The following is a 23,038-nucleotide window of genomic DNA, read 5'->3' on the forward strand; positions in this document are numbered from 1 at the left end:
ATGTGCATTTTAAGCACAAATAAAGGTATACAAAAATATAAAAATCACAACTTTCTAAGGAGATCGGTCACATTGGTACACAATTTCCACAGGGAGGGATGTCGTGAAAATGGGATTTTATAAGCTGTGGGATGCTCAGAACCTATATTTATAAAAGTGTGGAATTATTCTGCCTAAAATCTGTAATTCAGTGTTGCCAGATGCAAAAGCGAGGGATTATGGGGAAAAAGAACCAACATTTATTATGTCTTTTTTAATGCATTTTTTATAATGTTTTTAGCTCACAAGAGCTTTTCACATCAGTGTATTTCATACAATCGATACATAAATACAATACAGTATTTTTCTTAAATCAGCCACCTAATAATGGCTAAATTCATAAAACATAATTAGCATTCACAATCAGCTTTCAACCTAAATGAAACAACCTATTACATTTTATAAGATTCATAATTCTCTGAACATTTTTTATCTCATTCAAAGTTTATGTAATTGCCTTGTCAATTCGTTCCGTCTGAAAAGACAAACTGGGCTTCAATTTACACCATATATAATTTAGTGCAATGTGGGCCAATTTGTTGTCAGTGTTCAAACAGTATAACCAAAAGTCTTCACTCATATATAGGTCAGCAGCATTGTCTCATCTGCAGCATACTTCACCAAATTACTGAATGCAGCAAAATCATTCATCTCTACTGCAAGCTGCCTCACCATAGCCATATCTGTTAGAGACTCTAGGTTAGATTACTGCAATGCCCTATTCGCTGGCACCTCCTCCAAAAACTCCAAGTCATCCAAAATAATGCACTCTGGGCAGCTCTCAGGATCCCAAAAAGGGAACACATCATGAGAGCAAGAAGAGAAGTCCACTGGCTGCCCATCAGAGAGAGAGTCCTGTTCAAGACATTAGCCATCACTCACAAAAGCCTTGCTAACTCAGCCCCACCTTATGTCTCCCAGAAAATAAGTAGAGCCCACTCCTCCAGGCCCACTAGAATACCATACACTGACAGATTATCGATCCCCAAAGTCGAATGCACCAAAGCAGGTGGCGCTAGCTTCCCTTTCATAGCAGCCAAACACTGGAAGTCACTGCCCCCATCGCTCAGAGCTGAACCCTCCCATGGAACCTTCTGCAAAGCACTCAAAACATGGCTGTTCAAATAAGACCAATATGTATTGTGTACTACCTCATGCCAACGGTAACTGTATGTATGCGCCTTGTATCATATGCCTAAGATTCCTGTACAAGCCATGTACCATATGCCTAAAACGCCTGTAACAATGCCCTTGGGCTGCTGCACGCTTTATAAATGAATAAAATAAACATAAAATAAAAAATACCCACATATTTGCCAACAAAGTTCCCCAACATGGTCATATAGAGGGGGCCATTTGCCCGACATTCCATAAGTAAATGTCGAGCAGTTTCAGGCCCTGTGTTCACAAGTACTGGCAATGTATGGATTCTTAAGAGTAGCCTTGATCTTCTTAAGGCTGATGAGGGGCTGATCTTCAAATAACTTTGTGGGACTTTAAACTCATGAATAGGTTTATATGTTTCCTCGTTGTTTTTCAGCTTATAACTTTGCACCCAGTCCCATTTTTCTAGTTTCGCAAGTAGTCTATTTTTTTAAGAACCACTAATCTTCACTCCTATCAGGATACCACTTCAAGAGCTTAAAGGTCTCAAGTACCGACTTTGCAAATAGCTCTCGATTATTGGGGCCTCCATCTGCACCCAATAGTTTTAAGAGTGGGCATGTAGGGTTCCTTTTTGCCTTCATGAACAATCAGCATATTCTTTTTAAGGCTAGAGTAGTGAAATTAATCCTAACTCTAGCCTTAATATCTCTATTGGGACACTCAGCCTAATCCTAAAATCTTTCTCCAAAATGTGCCCTCCAAAATGTTTAGCCAACTAAAGTCACGTATGCCCAAGGCCTCAGCCCATAATGCATAGAGACACAAAAGCATTGCTTGTACACCAAAATAATGCCACATAGACTGAAGCCAGAGTAGGCATTTACGAACCTGGCTGTCAATGCTATCAGGGTAATCACCTTCCTCTTTTTCTCAGCAATCATCCCGGGGTAATCTCTACCTGTTGTTAATGTGACCCTCAAGTATTTATAGCTGTTAACCCTCTCAATAGTGCTGCCTGCAATGGTAACTCTAGGTAGGTTAATTTCCTTAACCACGAAATGAATTATTTTGGTTTTATCAAAGTTGAGTTGATCCATTCTGGATGGCTTAACTCTGGAGTAACATTAATGAGCGTTTAATGCCTGTGTAAGTTTGGTCGCATAACACTAGGTCATCCACGTATGATACGCAAACGCCCTTTTCACCCTTTAGGGGGAAGTTGTTTACTCCACTCAGAATAATAGGCAGGGCTGACAGGTAAGTGTTGAACAGTAGGGCCGCCAACACTCATCCCTGTTTGACACCCTTACTAGTGAGGATGGCAGCAGTGCGGGAGCCCCCACCATCCAAACGCACCAGAACCATGGTATTCTCATGCAAGCCTTTTATGGTCTGTAAAATATTATCTGGGCATCCAAGGGAGCTCAGTTTTGCCCACAGGTTATTTCGCTCCACTGTGTCAAAAGCCGTGAACCTGATTCCTTGATAATAGTGAGTAAGGCCCCACTGTCACAGCATTCCATAAGCACCGAAAACCAGAGAAAGCCAGGACTTTGTAATTATTTGCAGCAAATCAAACGTTATTGAGGCTTATAGTCAAGTAGCGTACAAGTCCAAGCTAGGAAACAATAGTTTGTCATAGACAGTGTCGAACATTTTACATTTAAATCAGCCCGAGTATGGAGACATTTTTTTCCCCTGTGAACTGTAATTGCAGTGAATTGTTTTGTTTTAAACTTGCTTCCGGGAATTGCTTCACTGCTTGTTTTCATAGTGGTACTGGGTTTAAAAGCATAACTCTATTAGATTGTGTGTGATTTTTAGTGTCTGGTTTCAGTCTTCTATGAAACCATCAATGTCAGGTTGTCTGCTAACATGTCGAGTGAGGTTATACATGGGTTTAGATTGAAGTGCGGGTGCAGTCCTATTGTAATTGAAGAGGGTAATCACCTGACACATTATTTTGATGCCTTTTTATTTCATACAAAAATAGTTGTTGCAAACAAGCGTGTTTCTTTGATATTTTGTATTTTATTGTATTTAGAAATAAAAATTAACACCAACACCAATAATAAAAAGGAAAACGAACACTATGTACATACATTTACTTTGCATTAATACAGGATCTATGCACCTCCCCCCTCATATAACTGGTAGAACAAGTTATAAGACAACTCTGAGAAAGCTAGACCGTATATATTGCCATGCCACTTTATCTTCTTCTGTTGTTTTGAACGTACACCCGACCAATGATATTCTACACATTCCTAGTACCCATTTCGTCTTTAGTGAAGATTTTACTGCCTTCCAACCCATCATTACCAGTTTATTAGCAACCATAGCTGCACTAAACAACTAGCATCTCTCAGGGAAAGAATGGTCCTCTATTGTTGTGACTCCACCCAGAATTAAAGTTTCAAAATCATATTCCATGTCAGTTCTTAACACTGTGTTCACTTTGATCCCTACATCTTCTCAGAATGTCCTGGATCGACTACCCTTCCATATAATGTGTTCCAGAGTTCCTCTTCTATGTTTACAACCCCACACAAGTGGTAGTGGCACACATTCCTCTAGGTTTCATCTTCTCAGGTGTCCAATATACTCTATTAAAGAGTTTGATCTGTATGGAGTTATCTCCCCCATTTACAGACTTATATTTGATGTTTCCTCAAAATTACTGCAACAACCCAAAGGAAGGTATAGTAGTGAGTTTCAATTATTATTGCCTCATCAATTTACCAGGGATGGTCATCAACATATAATAGACCTAACATCCACTGTTGATGTTCCAATAATATTTCTCAATTTTATTACAAAACAATTCATTTTACCTACAAACAATAGAATAGCATAAAACACTAAAATGCATGCTTAAAACATGATCATCAAGTACACAGATGTGTACATAGTTACTTACAAATCCCCAAAAACACAATGAACACGATTTTGTCCAGTATCTCAATGATCTGGTTAACACTAGCGTGGGTTTACTACACACAATTCACATGCTGTGTTTCTATCATAACTTGCAAAAGTGTCTGTCCTTTTGAGGCCTAAAACTGCTGGACATTCATCAGGGGCATAGTCCTCTTGTGTGTATCGAACAGTGGCTGGCTGCTGTTTGCAACACTCTATCACTCTTGTCTTGCTCATGATCCCTACTGGGATAAAGACACATAGTTCTTGTACACTATACTGATCTCATTACTAGACCTCACATTTAACCCTTTCCCCAAGGGTACACTGATACATTCAGTCATAATATACCTGGGTGATATTGGTGAATACACGTCTATGGACCACCTACAACCATTTGTGTTGCTGCTTGCTGTCTTCCCGACTTGAGAAGTACCAGCCTATCTTCTTCTTGCTAACCTAAAAGGAGAAAAACAAACTTAACAGTTGTCTATTCATACATGACCCACTATCTCTCTCGTATAAGATCCATTCTTACCTCAGTGGGTAGCTGGAGCAGTCTCTTTAGTCCTGTATCTCGTCTCTCAAACGTGCTCCATTTCTCAGCAGTGCAACAGCACTGACTACAAATAATAATGAGAAGGCAATGATCAGGAACAAAAGGAGTCCTATTGTGTCCCCAATCATGATAGCTCTGCCCTACTCCCTCTGGAACGTTAAATGGTGGCACTTACTTGTGAAATAATAGAAAACCTTCACTATCCCAATACCATGAAGTCTGTTGCACCCGATTTCTGGCTTTTTAGCGGACTCCGGGATGTCAATAGGCGCCAACTATAAATTAATCAAAAATGACAATGAAAGCAAAAAATAAGTGCAGCGCCACCTCTAATATAGCCCCAAACTTTCATTCATCAGAAATCACAGGACAAATAATACCACTTACTTAAGGGGAATTTCTTCAGCACCAACATTTGTTTCACAAAGTTGCCCTGGACATAGACTCTCAGAAGATGCCACTCCTTCCAATGTGTCCTGATGACCCTGAAATGCACCCCAAGGTTAGGGTTAATGCAATGTAACTATTTAGGGAAGCTTAACACATCTATAGCCCTCTCATCTTTCTTTCATAATTTCCCAGCCCATCACTTGTGTCCATTTCCCCAAATGTATAGTATTCCCAGAAGTTAGGTTTATGAGGAGCAAGTAGACTTCTCTAGGCATGTGATCTTCACAGCCCATTTGCAAAAAACCCTCCTTCTTTGTCAATATTGAGTCTTTCATCTTTTACACCTTCATGATTAAGCTCTACACTGTTCTGTATTCCACAACATCCTGCCATTCCAGTATTCTTTGATGGTGTGTCAAGGAGAAGCCACTATCCTTCTCTCATAAGTTTGTCTAACCATTTTATTTTGGATAAATGCCATGCAGACCAATAGATTGTTATCTTATTTACTGCACATTTCAGATTAAACCAAAGTGATGCCTTTCCGCCGATGTATGGCTCCTATTTAAGCAGTTGAGAAATTTCTCTCCAACATTTCCTCATGAATTAGATAAGTGTTCATGTTTGTCTTTTTTTATTGTTATTAATGTCAGCAAAGACCATGCTTCTAAAGGTCCCTTCAAATTTGCCTCGGCCTCGTCCATGCATCCGGTTCTTCTTCCATAAATGGCATCACATCTCATGTTGAAAAGGCTAGGGGATATAACCTAAAGTTGGGTACAGTGAAGTCCCCCCTTCTTTGCTGGAAGTTTTAGCTTTTTCACAGCCATTCTCCGCCCCCATAAGAAGGTCTGAATCGCCCTCTTCATACATTCTCCAATATGAAGTACGTGGTATCATTGACAGCAGGTAGTTAATTATTGGCATCGCCATCATTTTCAGTGCTGTCACCTTTCCTGTAGGGATAAACCTATGGATGGTTATCTCCTTAAATCCATCTTCAGACAGGCTTTTGCTATGGACATGTTCACCCTCATCATCACATCTTAGATGCTAATGAGCCATATACCTAAGCATTTCATCTTGGTAGGACACCAGTTGAAACCGAAAGCAACAACATACTCCTTACAGTACATTTCCAAAATCTGCAAGACTTCACCCTTTGACCAGTTACCTTTGTAGCCTAACACTATTTGTCTCTGTTAGCGCTAGCACCGAAGAGTCTAATTTCCGAAGTACTAGTAATAGGTAATCTGCGTAAAGCAATAGTTTCTGCTCTATACCGCCACAGTTCACTCCTTGGATCCATACTTCCTCTCTAATCCTCTGTTTCCTCTTGCTCTCCTCTTTCTCTCCTGTCACACCTGAAGAAGTTACCAAAGTTGTCCACTCCATGAAAGTCTCTTGTAAACAGGTCTCCCCTTGCTCATCCAGGACCATCAAGGATAACATTGGCTCTCTTGCCCCTGCTCTCGCTGATTTCTGTAATCACTCCTTTATCACCAGAACTTCCCCGCCCCCCCTCAAGCACTCCTTTGTGCGCCCAATCCTGAATATAACATCCACTGACCCTAACTGCCCTGCTGGCTATCTCCATCACCCCCATGCTGGGGAGGACACTTGAGAAGCTGGCCTTGCCCCAATTTAACTCTCACACTGAACTTGCTGGAGGCCTCCACGACCATCAAGCTGGATTCCGAGCTTCCAGAGGCATGGAAACTGCTCTTCTGAACACCCGTGAAGAACTGCTTGCATCTCTGTACTCCAACTCCCCAGCTGTCTTTTTCCTTCTCGATCTCTCATCTGCGTTTGACACAGTTAACCATTCCATCCTCATAGAAAGTCTCCACGATACACTTGGTATCTCGGAACGGGCATTGGATTGGCTGTCCTTTTTCCTCAGAAACCACTTTTCCCAAGTCATCCTGGGCACCTTCTCCTCTCCTACTTCCATGTCTACCTGTGGTGTCCCTCAGGGCTCTATACACTCCCCCTAGCTCTTTAACATCTACCTTGCACTCCTTGCACGTCTCATCTCCTCTTTCTCCCCCAACTTATAGTTTTAGGCAGCTGACACACGGCTCTTCTTCACACTCCCTGCTGATCCTCTTGCACCTTCCATCATCCCTGACTTCCTATCTGCCATCCAGTCCTGGTGCACCTCCAATTATCTCTGCCTCAATGCGTGTAAAACTGATATCCTTCCCATTGGGACCCCTGCTTCCTCCTTCTTCCCTTCACTCTGGCCTTCCTCCTTGGGCTCCTCCCCTGCACCTTCAACTGAAGACAGACACCCTGGAGTCATCTTCAACTCCTCTCTTTCCTTCCTCCCTCACACTCAGGAAATTGCCAAGAAGTCCAATTATCAGCTCTTTATTCTCAAAGGAATTCTACCTTTTCTCACTTTCCCTCTGAGGCTCAATGTGACTCAAGTCCTGGTTCTCTCTAGACTAGCCTACTGTAACGCCTCTCCTTGAATCTTCCTTCTTCCACTCTGCGACCCTTGCAGCTTATTTAGAATAGGGCATCAAGACTTATCCTTGACCTTAAGCCCAAGGATCACATCTTTCCTGCACTAAAAAGTCTTCACTGGCTCCCAGTTGCTGCATGGATTAAATGAAAATCTCAATGCATCATCCACAAGATTGTCCGGGCCCTGAGACCACACTATCTTCAACTTTATCTCACTAAATACTCTCCCTCTAAACCACTTTGCTCGTCTGGCACCAACTCTTTGTGTGTAAAGCGTTTTGCTAAAAAGGAGGCATGGGGTTGCTGACTCTCCTCTGCGGGCTCCCGCCTTTGGAATAGCCTCCCCCTCCCCTGTGCCTTCTCAAATTCCAGAAGCTCCTTAAGACTTTCCTCTTTTTCCTCCTCCTTCCCTCTTTCTCCCCTCTGCGAATCCCACAGTTGCTGAATCGGTGTCCTTGGCCTTTATGCATCTTAGGGGCCTTGACCTCCCACACCAACCCCTCCCAACTCCTCCCAGCTTCTGTCTGTCCACAGCACTTTGCATTTGCACCCCCTCCACTCTGGAGACCCGCACTTACACCTCCCGCGGCCCCGGCCGTGTAGCACTCTACATTTCTAGCACTTCATCCATGGCTCACCCACGGCCTCGGTCTCCCCAGCACTTACTCCCCTCTTCCCTCTTCCTTCTGCAGTTGCACATTCTGAATACTCATAAGGCATAGTAGGTTTGTCTCCCTCCCTTTTCCCCCTTTGCTTTACATTTTGTGCTGTATTGTTGTAATGTATTCCCCACCCTTCCTCCCTTCCTGCCCTGTGGGCTCTTTGGAACAGTATATTCTTATTCTATAAGCGCCTAACAAGCAAACAATAAATAAATAAATAAAATCCATATTGCCAATGGTTAAATCAAAAGGTAATGGTGAGAGAGGGCATCTTTGTCCCGTTCTGCATCTCAAAGAAATTAATTTAGAACAAAGGCTGTTTGTGAGGACTGAGGCAGTCGGTTCAGTATATGATATGTCTCCCCCTCTGACCCCCTACCCTCTCTCACACCAACCGCAGCAAAGAAAGCGTGCGGACTGGACGAGGGTGTGAACTAGACGATGATAATGACTGGACGAATGTGTGGAGCGGACGAGTATGAGGAACGGACGAATATGTGCAACGGACGATACTTAATATGCTTTGGAATGAAGGAAACACTTGAAAACATACATCATACCACACCCCATGCTTACTCTCCCCCTTACACCACCACTCATCTAGAACACAGAGATACTATGACACCATTCGGTATAACTGTTCTCATATCTACATTCTCCCGCTTACTCCACATCACTCTAAGTAATCATTGCTGGTTTCACACCCCCCAGCCAGGCGTTCTCCTCAGGCCTAACGCAGCCACACTCGTCCTGGGTAAAACCGACCAGATCGAACACATACTCCTGACCGCTCAACCACCACACCTACAGCTAAGAAGCAGCTATCACTCGATTTCCGCACCAGCTGCACACATACCTGGTGCGCACACGCACTTTTGGACTCCCTCTACTCTCTCTACTGACCTGAACTTCGGTTCCCAAGGGCGTTCAACCTACCAGTGCCTTCAGACCATACCAATGGTATATAAGGCGCTATATAAATGCAAAATAACATAACATAACATATGATATATGATATGACATTTATAACACAACTATACACACGTGTTTCAAGGCACAATGAGGCAAGTGAGGGGGAACAGAGGGACGACAGACAATGATTTTACTAGGCCCGGTCTCATTCATATTGCGCAAGTGCAAGGGAAAGGGGGGGGCTGCGGGGGGCAGAGGGGCGGGGGAAGTGCAGTACATGGGATAATAATCAAAATAACATAAAATAAAGAAAGAAATGCCAGCAGGTGGCAAGTGCAGGGTGAGTGCAGACGTAAGTGCTTGTTATAGTACTTTAATTCGATTGTAATGCCTACTCCTAATGTCCAGCTCTGTGTTCAGGGCTCTTAATTTGGTCATCTCATCTTTCAATTCATTGTACACCCTGAAGCTACCTGTCATTTCTACTCTCGTCCTTCTGCCTTCCAGGTGCAACACTTTCGAGGATACCCCATGCGAATTTCCCATCACAAACATCTTGAGCTACCTTTAGCAGCAGGGAATACATATCTCTGGAGTTAGGTATTCCTCCTTCTATGTTGAGATCAGGACTTGTTTGCTTGGGCTTCTTTTGGGTTGAGTTTGGTCCAAGATCAATATTCTTTTTGATGTCTGCCCTCATTTAATCTCAGGCTTATCAATTTTCAGGGAGAACAGGTGTCACCTGTCTAAACCGCTGCTCTGTCAGCTGATATTCCAGAATCTAAACTCGTTTCCAAGTGTGAGGGTTAGATCCTTGCATGCTACATTATACAAATGAGTGTTGTGTGATACAAGAAAGTGAAACCTAAAACTATAAAAGTTAATAGATAAATAGGGTGATGCCCAATTGAAATGCGCATTAATAAACAACAGGGCCCCTGATGCTGGCTGGGGCATTTCAGCGCCAAGGAAGGTACAGTGTACATGATCATCACTACAATAGGTAAGATTTGTTTTGCATTCATATGTATGGAGAAGACTCTTCACGATCTGGTCTTGAATCGTGGATTTGCTGTTCTGTTGAGCTCGTCCTTTGTCCCTTCTATACCAGGCAGGACAGGCAGGACTATGTGTGACTGCTGCCAATGCCAGGTACTCCTCAGGTGAAGATTGCATTTTTGGAAAGACTTGCAAAGTTACCGTCCATACTTACTAAGGCACAGTGCAAAGGCGACTCTCCCAGGCCAGTAAATCAAGAGCAGAGCATCTCAAATACTACTCCAATAAGTGGCTCAATGTTCCCATTCCTACCAGTTGTTCTACATGTACCAGTTACCATCCACATACAAGAGGGGGTGTCAGTGCAGACACGGGAACAATGTTGAACACATGCACAACTTGAGTTTTTATAGCTATTCATTTTTATATTATTTTTACTTAGATTTAAGACAGTGGTCGTGTGCAGCTCTGTCTAGCTCATAGGACTGCACCATGATCAACAAGCGGTGAACTCCTGCACCACGTGTACAAATAAATAGAGCAAATGAAGCCGTGTTATCTCTGCATTTCATTATCTCTGATGTATTCAAATGAATTATGTTCTTTGAATAAGCAAAATATGTTTGATCTGTCAACAAGCAAATAAATAACTAAATGATCTCACCATCTCCTGACAAACTGTACACGGCTGACAATCCTCTGGAATATTCCATGTGTTCATGTGATGTGTCTACTTGTTGGTGAGTGCAGAGGACATATTGTCATATAAAAATATTAATCTGTAATTCTCAGGCACCTGTTCAATCACTATCTTTAAACCTCTATTGAAGACTTTGGGGGTCATTTCGTAAAAAGTGATAATTGCACAGAGGGGACCATCAGCATTTGAGTTTATGCGCAATTTGCTCCCCTCCATGCAATTTTCCAAATTTGCAAGAGACAGATCAAAAAAAGGTGTTACAACAGGGAAATTGCCTTTACACCTTTTTGTGAAAAGGGTAAATGCTACCTTCCATGTACGCATGGCAGATTGAATTTACAATGGTGTCATAGGAAATCTGCATGCTTTTAGCAGGTGCTAAAACAGGTGGTGTCCATAAGAATCTATCTACCCAAGCATGAAAATAAATGCCATGCTGGCATAAAGCCAAATGGCTTTGCAGGTGGAGCGGGAGTGCAAAGCAGAAAAATATAGCTCAATCAGTGCCTGCACTCCACCTGCAAAATCAAAGAATAACCTCAAAGCATATGCAGGTGATGAGACATTCACACCTGTATTTAGCACCCTGTGGGACTGCAAAATGTGCCCTATTGCACGTAGATTGTTTTAACACATGATTTGAAGTTGTACTTAAAGATAGATGTCATCGTCAATTGGTGCTAGACTTTAGTGGGAGCCAATTGCACACATCCAGCACACTTCCTCCATTCTTTTCAGCTCACAGAGTGATCCTGGGCATAAGAGATTTGCCAATGTTCAGCTTCTGAATAGGGAAGGCAAGACTGGAGGGTGGATGAAGAATCCGCTGGTGCAGATCCTGAGAATCAATTCCTTCCTCCGCACAAAGCTAAAAGGCGCATACTCCGCGATCAGGCTTGGATAAATACTGGCCACTTCCCTTGAGTGGTCTGGCAAATGAAGTGAGGACTATTCTAATTAATAGACATAAGAACTTTTACACTTACTTTATTTGTGCATTTTAACCTGCTTTATGCAAAATATCACATGACAAAGCCCTGCTTCTTTCCAAAGGCAACCTCACATCAGTGGTGCAGCACAAAATGTGCCCCCCCCCTGTGAGCCATGCTGAGGGCCCCCCCCCAACTCGGCAACAAATCAAGGGTCGCGCCCCACTCTGGGCCGGCATAGATTACCACGTTTTTGCCATAGGCACGAACGTGCTGCTGAAGGGGTATGCTGCACACTGCACTAGGAGAAAGATATACATATGTATTTTAATGCAATATACAGCACACTTTCTGAAAAAAAATGTCTAAAAACCAGAGTGCTTGCAATTGTTTTGTAGGGTAACACCAATCCAATACATGCAAGTCACCAACAGTGCACAGGAACATTAATGCTTTGCTGCTAAAAATGCCATGCCACAATGAAAACATGTCTAACTGGCTGCACAATGTAGACCAGTGTAGACACGTAATAACAGTACAGTAAAGCATGCCAGGCCAGATTCAGGCATACCTAGATTGGTTGCACAAAAATGTGAGTCGAAGAAATAACACTCATCAAGAAGAGAGCACACATTCAATCAAGCATCTCTACGACCTATAACAAAACGGTCGAACTCTTTAAAATCTGCAAAGAACTTGCCTATCATGTTGTGGTCTCTACCTCTCCTGTTACCTGCCAGGCCCTCTGAACAGTTCTGGCCTCTCACTTCTCCGCTAAAACTCAGGACATACTGTTCTCTTATCTCCTCTTCCTCTCGCTCTTCCTCTCTCAGCCCCCCTTTGGCCATATCTCCCTCTCCTCCTCCTTTCTCCTGTTTCCCTCTGACAACACCTGATGAGGTTTCTAGACAAGTCCGATCTATGAAAGTGTCATCTAAACAGATGCTCCCCTGCTCCTCCAGAACCATCAAGGACAATATTGACACCCTTGCTCCAACCTTGGCCGATTTCAGTAATCACTCTTTCACCACTGGAACTTTCCCTTTTCCCCCTAAGCACTCCCTTGTGCACACACTCCTCAAAAAGCTGTCTGCTGATCCTACCTGCCCGACAAACTATTGCCCAATCTCTATCAACTCCTTCCTGGGCAAACTCTTGAAAAAGCTGGCCATCTCCCAGCTCACTCTCCACACTAAATCTATTGGTTGTCTCCATGACCATTAGTCTGGCTTCAGAGCTGTCAGAGGCACGGAAACTGCTCTCCTGAACACCTCTGAAGATCTTCTCTCTAACCTTGTTAGACATCATTCCTGCTGTCCTCATCCACCTTGATCTTTCCTTTCGACACGGTCAACCACGCAATCCTGATCAATCGACTCTGTGAGAACGTGGACATCACGGATCAGGCCCTGGAGTGGTTGACCTCCTTCCTCTTGGACCACCCTTCCCAAATCCAACTTGGTCCCTTTCTCCCCTCCACCTCTCTCTCTACCTCCGGTGTTCCCCAGGGTTCTATCCTCTCACCATGGTTTTTCAACCTCTACTTGGCCCCTTTGGCCCACCTGATCTTTACCTTCTCCTCTAACTTTCAGTGTTATGCAGATGAAACTCAGCTCCCCTGAGCCTCCTTTTCTCTCTCGCTCATTCCCAACTGTATATCCGCGATTCAGGATTGGTGCGCCTCCAACGATCTCTGCCTTATTGCCAGTAAGATGGAGATTCTTCTCATTGGGACCCCTGACCCTGCTTTCCCTCTCTCACTCTGGCTGCCCGCCCTGGCCCTCTTCTTTTGTCTTCCTGCGAGGCAAAAAACCTTGGTGTCATCTTCGACTCCACTCTCTATTTCTCTCCTCACATCTTAGAAGTCACCAAGAAGTCCTACTACCAGCTGCCCCTCCTCAAAGGGACTCTTCCCTTTCTCACTTTCCCTGAGAAAGATCACTGTCTCCAGAGCCCTGGTTCTCTCTAGGCTGGACTACTGCAACACAAAATGTACTAGAGGGCAATAACGTCAGCGCTATTACCAGCGGCACTATTAGCCCCACTGCCAAACCCCCCGGCGCTATTAGCGCCGGATCACAGGTTTGGCGGAAGGTTAATGCCCATTCACTATGGGGCCCATTCGGGAATTCCTCATTCCCCATTTGGCCCAATGGGGAAAATTTGCGCTATTACCGCTGGCGGGTTTCCTGCTGGCGGTAATAGCATCGAAAATCGGCAAATTTGCAACGGAAATCCACCAAGGCTATGATCTGGCGGACCCTTAAATGCAGCGGTAATCGCACAACCGTCGCATTTAAGGGTTACCGCCAGACTCGTGATGAGGCCGTGTATGTTTTAATGAATGCATGCAATACCAATCTTTCATTACCAATTATTCTTTGAATCTGCCATATCTGATGTTCACTACTTTGATGGCTAGATATGATTATGATTTTACTTTTTATAAAACATTATAAACAATACCTGAACACCACAGGTTTTCAAAAAGCAAATGAATGAGTTATTCATGAATTTATTCTGAATGCAACGGTTAGATCCTGGAGGCAGTTTGCCCCCTTCACTTATTGGGGAATACCATAATAGGTTGGCATTAAATGCACCGATCTCCACCACCGATGACAAAAACATACAGAATTTGTTTTGGCTAATTCTTCTTAAAAAGAAGTTTCCTGGCAGGGCACTTTCTCTTTGTTTCCATGGACTACTGCAAATGCCTATTTTCCAATCTGCCTTCCTCTACTCTCTGCCCTCTGCAACTAATCCAGAACAGGACTGCAAGACTTATTCTTGGCCTCAAGCCCAGGGATCGTATCTCTCCAGCCCTAAAATCTCTCTACTGGCTCCCAGTGTGTTAAGGATTTCAATCAGGCAATACACCCGGGTCTCAGCCTAGCATGCAATGCACAAATGAAATACTTATTATTGTGTCTATAGGTTCAATATTCTGAGTGATATACCACTCAAATCACACCCTTCTCAAAATACCCCCAGTTCACAATGGACCAGCAATCAGGCTGGTTGGTAAAGGTAATATTTCTCTATTTATTTAAAATTCAAATCAAACATAGGTGTTAATATATGGAGCAGCAATCACCAATGTGGTAACAATACAAATCAGTAAGTAAGTAAGACAGTTGAATTCACTTATAGCAACACATAATATAAAACAAAGGGAAAAGAACAGTTTTAGCTTGTTGAAAACATAGCGCTTAAGTTAAGATTTCCCCCTGCAAATTTCTCAACTCACAAAGAAGCAATTCTACACAGATGTAATTACGCAGCAGGCATTTAGGAATAAGGAACAGTGTATAGGGTTTAAATGCAATCTCCCCTCCCCAATCAAGAGAGAAAAACGTTTGGGAAATTTTACACTTTTAAAGTGACATTTGAAAATGGCTGACCAAAACAATAAAAAGTGTGCAAAAATCCTTAAATTGATATATATTCCTATGGGAGCAGCACTGAAAAGATCCTAACAAATATGAGCTATAATATGAGCAAAAGGACACACTTTGAATCAGAATGGAAGTTGGAAATAATTGGAAATTACACATGTAAAACCTTTGCAAAATTGTGAACTCCCGCCTAAATTTCACTATGCCTGTTTTTAGATGGGGATGTAGCTAAAGGTCTTAGGTTTAAGTCAGAGTTGAAACTATGTCTCTAGCTATAATATTGAGGAAGTTATGCAAGTTTGAATGAGAGGCATTTTGAGAAAAAATAGAACAGAGAAAAGCGGAAATTCGGTTTTACAATGACGGGTTGACTTTACTTAAACTAGATTAATGGCTAAGAAAAAGAAGAATGCCACCCGTGAATCTCCACAGTTACTTGGCCACCGTAACTCTTCACGTTGGGGATACCCTGATTTCTTTATGGGAATTGCTTTATTTAATCCAAATCAGTAATGGCTTATGGTCTAATAAAACAAACGGAAGATAATCAGCGCTAACACTAAGAATTACGGACAGAGTTGCAAGAATGGTTATAACAATATTATAGGTTCTTAAGTTAAAGATGGGATGGTTGAGAGATGGGGATAGGACAATGTAAGGCAAATATACTATGGTTTTCTATGATTCCTATTGATAATTACAGTCCACTGTAATTTAAGATTGGACCGTCAAGGGCTCTGGTCAACACAGATCGGGTCTACAGACAGCAGGGCGCATCTGGTGGAATTGGATCAGCTGGGCGGTTCTGGTCAATTGGACTGGCACCTCAAACTGGACTGGATTGGATTGGCCCTTCTGGTTGCTGGACACTGTAGATCAGTGGGGTGGCGAGTTTCAGCAGGCAAGCATTAGTGGTAGCAAGCCAGACTGGATCATAATTATTTCCCTTAAGTTTTGGGATGGTTTCAGGATTTGGGCCTAGCTGAAAAAGAGTTCAGCAAATGCTGAGGCCTTGGCTTGGTACAGAAATCTGCAATCAGTAGCAAGATGAAGAAATCAGGAATAGAGCGCCACGCGGAAATCAGGATGGGGTCCGGAATCAGTGTGTATGTGTTGTGAGGTTCCCTTATTTATCCTTCCAAATGACATCACTAAGTTTATGGTAGGGGCAGACTTACAACCCACACCCACAAGGCTATGATTCCCGCTGTGAAAGGCATAGCTCCCGCTTTGCTCTTTGCTGGTAGGATGACAGAAGGGGTTGTCATGTTTTATGATCTGGTCTGGAAACCTCCCACAGTTATTAGGACCAAAATGTAACTTTCCCGCAAATAAATATTTATGTACGTATGCCCTCTAGAAAATCGGATACATAAATTACATATTTTGTGGGCCACATTTACCACCAACTCCCCAGTAGGTGGGACCTGGTGTTGACTTTCTATGGAATTTTTGCAGTTTCAATCAAAAAGGTTTGGCCTAACAATTCCTAATTTGGTACATATATGTGCAATCACCCCTAGAACATGGGTACATAATATTATATTTGCAGCATTAACAGTTTCTGCGCAATTAGTCTTTTTGCATAACTTTTGTTCCTTACGCAGGAAGAAATCCTACCAAGTCTTCAAATGGCTAGCATAAGTTAAAATTTTATATGCATGTACTTTTCACTCGTTTACTTATTCTTGCAGCCAAGTTAAATGTCATTAAGTTCTGTGGCAAAATAAGCAAATTAACTCCAAAATCACAAGTCAGTTTTTTTTCTTGCTTCCCAAGCGTGAGCAAATGGCCAGTCCTTTGAAGTTCAATGAGAAGCCTCCTCCTAGAGTGTGGAGCATCCTGCCATTGTCTTCTCCTGGGGTAAAAGACGAATGTCTAATGAAGTCATTTGTTATGAGTATGCGAGGCCTCCCAAAAGCAATTAGCCTTTCCTGCCAGCAGTGAAGTGTCAACCTTTCCCATGCTAAGGCTGTCAGCGCAGAATTGTTTTTTTTTTAAATAGTTAATTAACTCCAAGCTGGGCTTAACTTTAAGTTTCACCTATCTTTCATTTAAACATATAAAATGAACACAGTTTATAGGTGGATTTTTACATTAGCAATCCTTTGACATTTCTTAAAGAATTAAACCTTTAAACAAAAACATGCTTTCAAAACAGGCGATTTTGCACTTCATTCCTGAAAAAGCACATTAAACTGAGTCCTTTAAATCAGATTTTCCTCTGCAGTACATGCACAGTTTATTCAGCATTATGTCTTCCCTTGAGTGCTGGGAGGGTTTGCAGTTTGTTCTTGGTTGTGACCCAAACACAGTTTTGTAGATTTTGGCGCGCACAGGAGTCAACGCATCCATTTTAGGCTGTTTCTTCCACCATTTGTAAAGTGATGCAGTGGGGCACATAGTGATGGGATCCCAAAGGTGGCTGCAAGGATTAAGTTCAAGACCATTTGCATTGTCTGGGGCCTGCACTACATCCAACACTCTCTTACAAAATACCTTCCTTCTCGAGCCCTTTGCGCAGCTACCTCCAACTCTCTAAGAGTTAGACGCTTCTCCAGGCAGAGAGTGGGTGTTAGATTTCTCTCCTCTGCAGGTGCCTTCCTCTGGAATGGCCACCCTGCCCCTCTGAAACTTGAGCAGGAACACCTGAAGTTCTGGAAACAGCTCAAAACTTTCCTCTTCTCTTCTGCTATCCCTCTCTCCCTCCCCTGCTAACCTACCTGACCTACCTGTCTGCTGTATCGACTGGTTGCTTGGCTACACTCAGAGTCTCACTGAGTCCAGGCTCTTTCGTGATCAGTCACCCTTGCACTGCCTCAGGGCCTACCACACACTTAGGGGCTGTAGCTGTAACCCTAGAGTCCCTTGTTCTCCTTGCACTACGCAGAGCTGTGCTGCTCTGGTTGCACTTACTCAGAGCATTGCTGCCCTGTTTTCCCCTTCCCTCACCCTCGCACTCTCCCTCCTTTTCCCTTGCACTTCTCATTCTCGCACTTGCACGATCTGAGTGACACAAGGCCTAGTAAGATTGTTTGTCTTGTCCTCCCTCTGTCTTCCCTCCCTTGTCTTGTCACACATAGAAACACTTGTGTACAGGCGTGTTATAAATGACTTATAGCATATCACATTATATCATATTATTTTATCAGAGATGCCAGAAAAATATACAATGCCACAGTAAGAAATGCCTAGACTGGCAACACCCAAATGCCAGTCTAGCCAGGTAATTACACTTAGCAGGACTGCTTTATCAGAAATGTCCAGTTAAGAAAAGTCATACCAAACTGAGGAATCACTAGACTGGCTGCACCAAAATGCCTCTCTAGCGACTAATACCACATATCATGCCTGCTTAGCCTGTGCCTGGAAAACCATTATGATTTATCGCACAATCCCACCCCCCCACACATCCCCTCTCCCTCCCACCCCTTACCCCAACCTCCAAAATCAGCTGCTTCACCCAGAATTACCTCCACGTCTCTCTTCCTTGTCCCAGAGCTTATGTATGAGGCTGCTTGTCTCATAGGTAAGTACTGGGATGAGGAAGAGTGGCACGAGGAGTAATGAAGGTTACAGTTAGCTAGGTCAGGCATTACCTCCATGTGCTTCTACCTCATCCCAGTACTTGTGTATGAGGCAGAGTGCATCATACAAAAGTACTGCCTCATACACAATTACTGGGATGAGGAAGAATAGGGCTAGCAGTAATGAAGGTTAACAATAAGTAATCAAGGCATTAATCACAAGTAGTGGCGTAACATCATTCAGTTGACTGGGCATCAGCACTCCCCCCCCACCTGAAATTATGGGCTATGTTGACTCGACCTGGCTGACCTCCAGAGCAGTTGCTGGCCAGAACAGTACACAGATGTTAAACGGCACCTGGGTTTCGCTGTTAACAAGGGCCCAGCAAATACGTAAAGCATTTCATTATTAGTACCTGCATTCAAATGCCAAATACATTTTTAGGCAACTGAAATTGTGGTGCGGGTTTAGTACTTGCATGCCAGAGGAGTGATTGGAAGGGTGGAGAGTGAACAGGAGGCGGCTCATTCTCAGAGCAGTCCATAAGTGGGTGCTTTCAGACTTAAAGGAGAGATTAAACTGCTTGTAACATTGGCGCTGCACTATAATAGACTAATTAAAATGTGTAAAGAAGTTAGATGCCTCCACACAATTAAGTTTGCCGCTCCCCCACCGCCGGTGAAGTTAGCACCTCTTCCAACATTTGAAGGGTTAGCCACCCTGAAATGTAGGTTTTGTTGCACCCCTGAACACAAGCGCACACACCATTCACCATATACACACACGCACACCCAGCCAGCCATACATTTAAGTGTGCAGCCTTTCACCATACAGGCACAGCCAGGCAGCCACCTACCTATACATTTAAGTGTGCATCCTTTCACTGTATACGCACACCCAGACACCCATACATGTCATGGGGTTGAGGGGAGCCCTATTACTTCAAAAAGAAATTGTTTCTTCTTGAAATCACTGTGACTTCATAAAGAAATTATTTCCGCTAAGGACCGGACCATAACGGAAATAATTTCTTTATGAAGGCAGAGTGACTTCAAAAATAAATTATTTCTTTTTGAAGTTATAGGGCTACCGCACCCGATGACACAGAGGCCTCCAGCCTAGGGTCTTCCATGACATGGTGTGGGGGGAGCCCTGGGACTTCAAAAAGAACGTTTCCTTTTATAATCACTCTGCCTTCATAAAGAAATTGTTTCTGCTACAGAAATAATTTCTTTATGAAGGCAGAGTGAATTCCCCCCAATTTTTTTTCTTCTTTTTTTTTAAACAAATGTTTTCCTACAAGTGGGCCCCCATCCCAGGACATGTGGGGGTGGGCCCCCCTGCACCACGGGATATGCGCATGCCCCTGTTACGCCAGTGCCTCGCATTTAAAAAAACAAGGAAAAGAAGAAAAATGTCACCACCAGAAAATAGGGCTATTAAAAAGCCATTAGTATACCTTGTTTGCCAACTGCCACCGTGTGTGTGTACATATGGGCTTTGTTCATTTGTGGTAGTTGTAGTTGTAGTGTGCCGGTCACCTTATTTTCATATTAATATTAATGAGGGATATCCTGAAAACCCGTCAGGTTTCCGGCCCTCCAGGACTGGAGTTGGACAACCATGGGCCTAGACCATCTCATCATTTACTCCAAAAAAAGAGTAGAGTGAGTGCATGTCCAGGTATTCACATCATCGATCCCGCCCCAGGAGAGAGAAGAGCACATGTGCTACACAGCCTGGCCACCTGCCCAGCATTGCTGATTGCTGCCTTTCACGGCGGATCAGGAAAGCGGGCAAGGCCAGGTGGGTGCAGGAGTTCCAGGTGTGTGGTAGCTGTGCTCCCGCAGCCCTGCCCGCTTCTCCAGGCTCCCTGCCTTTGATATATGTGTGAGGATAGACGGGTGCAAGGACACTTGAGCGCAACATTCTTGTGGGTCTCAGAGGAGGGTGGATCGGCAGTTTTGCAAGGTTTAAACAAGTGAAATGGGATAGGTTGGGAGGGGCTTAGGGGAATTTTCCCAATATCTGAGGAAGGAAAAACACTCCTCTCACCAAAATGAATGTAGTAAAAACAAAAGTTACTATCACAACATTATTATATGGCACCGTGCCAATCATCCCAATTGTCAGCTTTTCTTTTGCCTAACTTGATAGCACCTTACCTATGTCTGCAATAAGACTTCCAGGTGCCTGATCCAAAAGGAACTGCCGCACTTTGGGCCACGCCTTGCTCTGGAGGTCGCTGAAGTAGGAGGCTGTGCTTTCATACACTCGGTGCACGTGTTGCTTTTCTAGCTCCGTGGCCTCGTGTTCCATGCTGAAAAAAATGGCGTCTCGTTAACATTCATCGTGTGGAACATGTGCAGTGAAAAGCAACGTGTGCCATGAAATGCTTCGCGCATTATACACTGTGCCCACATGCAAGAGACTTCATAGTTCAGTTCAGGCCAATAGATCACCGGTATTGTAATGTCCCCTTTCTATGCCCATCTGTCTCAGGACTGAAGGACGGGCATTTCACCTGTCCCCTTTTACTCCTGTTGTGGGTTGAAAAGGACCGCAAGATTGAATCTAGTCTAACTACCTACAAAGACCCTTGCGTGTGCTTTATTATGTTCCGAAGCCTATGGTGACCGTATACACATGAAATTACACGGCTCTTGAACAAAACGGAACTCGAAGTATCTGAACGTGTGCCTGGGGGATGGAACACCTTGTACATTCACAACAGCATCACAGAGGCCTTGTGACCACGTGTTACAATATGCTCGCACCCTTAACGTTTTCAAACACTGCGTCCAATATCACACCCTGCGGATGTGTGTGAGCCACTGTTTCAGATGCAGGGACTTTTCTGTGCAGAGGAGGAAGCAAAAATAAATGCCTGGCTTTGTTTGGCACCATATTCGGGGTCGTTCCCCCTTACTGAGAACAAGATGTTATTGCTCCCTTCCGCTAATGACGCCCACCCCTCAATAAAACGCTCCCGAATTATTTGACCGCACTCAAAACATGCATGCAATTTCTGCTTAGAAAAGTTGAGCACAAAAATGCTCACAAGATTTTGAGGTTACACTTAGAAAGATGGGAGCAATTCTATGGTGCCTAACAAAACACTCCACGTATCTGTTTGAACAGCATAAGGCTACACTTGCTTTGAGGTTCATTCTCTGATTGTTCAGTGCTCTAAGTCAGCAAAAACCTATGTGTAACAGCTGTCTCAAAACCTTTTCCCCCCATTCCGGTGGATTTCCATCATTTTTGCAGGCCGAGCGGGGGCACAGAACAAGATATACGACCCAGCCCTGCATTCCTGCTCCACCTTCAAAAAAGTGGGGTTCAATGTCAACAAGTCATTTTCATGTTGGCTTTAAACCAATGAATACCATGGAATCCCCCTGTTTTTTGCACCTACTAAAAGCAGGCGGATTCCATAAGAAACTATTGTAAATACCTATGGCAATCATTACAATCCATACAACCATATTTAACTGCTCATCCAATCAGCAATACAGTTCCATGTGTTAATATCCCCGCACAAATATCACCATACAAGAATGGGGCCATATTTTTGCGGCAATATTAACCCATTAGACCTCCGGGGGACACCCCCGCAACCACCATATTATTTGAAAGGGAGCGGAGGACACTCCTACAATCCCTGCTCCTTTTATTGGGAACTGCATATTGAAGCTATTTTTAAATGTGGGGACTTGTCAAAACTATGTGTACTATGCATGCGTAATACGAATACATGCAATTTACGGACTGTCACATTTCTATTGGTTTCAATGGCGGATTGGGGGCACGCATCCTAATTTGCGAATCCTCTACCATATCTTATCCCACACAGAAATCCAATAGTATCGCCGCCCGCAGCGGATTTTGATGCAGTTTCCGATGTTATGGATTCCCATGGAATCTTTCACTTTCAGTTTATTGCACCTGCACAATGCTGGCAGACTCAATCTAAATTCCTTCCACCACGCAGGTATAATATGGTGGGTGGCATTTACGATTGTTTGCACTATGGAGTGGCAATAATGCACAGTTAACTGGGTCCCGCCGTATTGCTGTGCACTGTTTGCACTTCTTAGTGCAAGCAACCAAATTAGTGTGGCGTGGACAGCATACGCCACACTACGGCCATGCTCGATATGTATGTGAGGGGTGCACATACATATGGAGCCCTCTGTGATAAGTACTGGACCTCAGAAATGAGGCTGCTGTCAGTGCTGGGTTTGGAGCACAGCCCATCAATGCATGATCAGACTTCTACATATCAATGCATGATCAGACTTCAACATAACAGGACAAAACAATCCCCTCTCCCCCCTCACTAACCGCCCCCGTCCCCCCGGTACACGCTCGACAGAGTTGCAGATTGAAAGTCTATGAAATGTTCAGGGTATCCCCAGCAA

The 23,038-nt window shown here is 43.6% G+C and overlaps 1 protein-coding gene across 1 annotated transcript in view; it reads right to left on the minus strand.

Annotated features, from left to right (window-relative positions):
• TRMT9B (tRNA methyltransferase 9B (putative)) overlaps positions 1 to 23,038 on the minus strand; it is a 277,924-nt gene that overhangs the window by 78,023 nt on the left and 176,863 nt on the right. Inside the window, exon 2 of the mRNA XM_069631601.1 lies at positions 20,780 to 20,934. Coding sequence (XP_069487702.1) covers positions 20,780 to 20,934 — 155 coding nt within the window. The remainder of the gene's footprint in view (positions 1 to 20,779; positions 20,935 to 23,038) is intronic.

This window comes from Ambystoma mexicanum, chromosome 6q, assembly GCF_040938575.1.
Source record: "Ambystoma mexicanum isolate Mex_15411 chromosome 6q, UKY_AmexF1_1, whole genome shotgun sequence".
NCBI lineage: Eukaryota > Metazoa > Chordata > Amphibia > Caudata > Ambystomatidae > Ambystoma > Ambystoma mexicanum.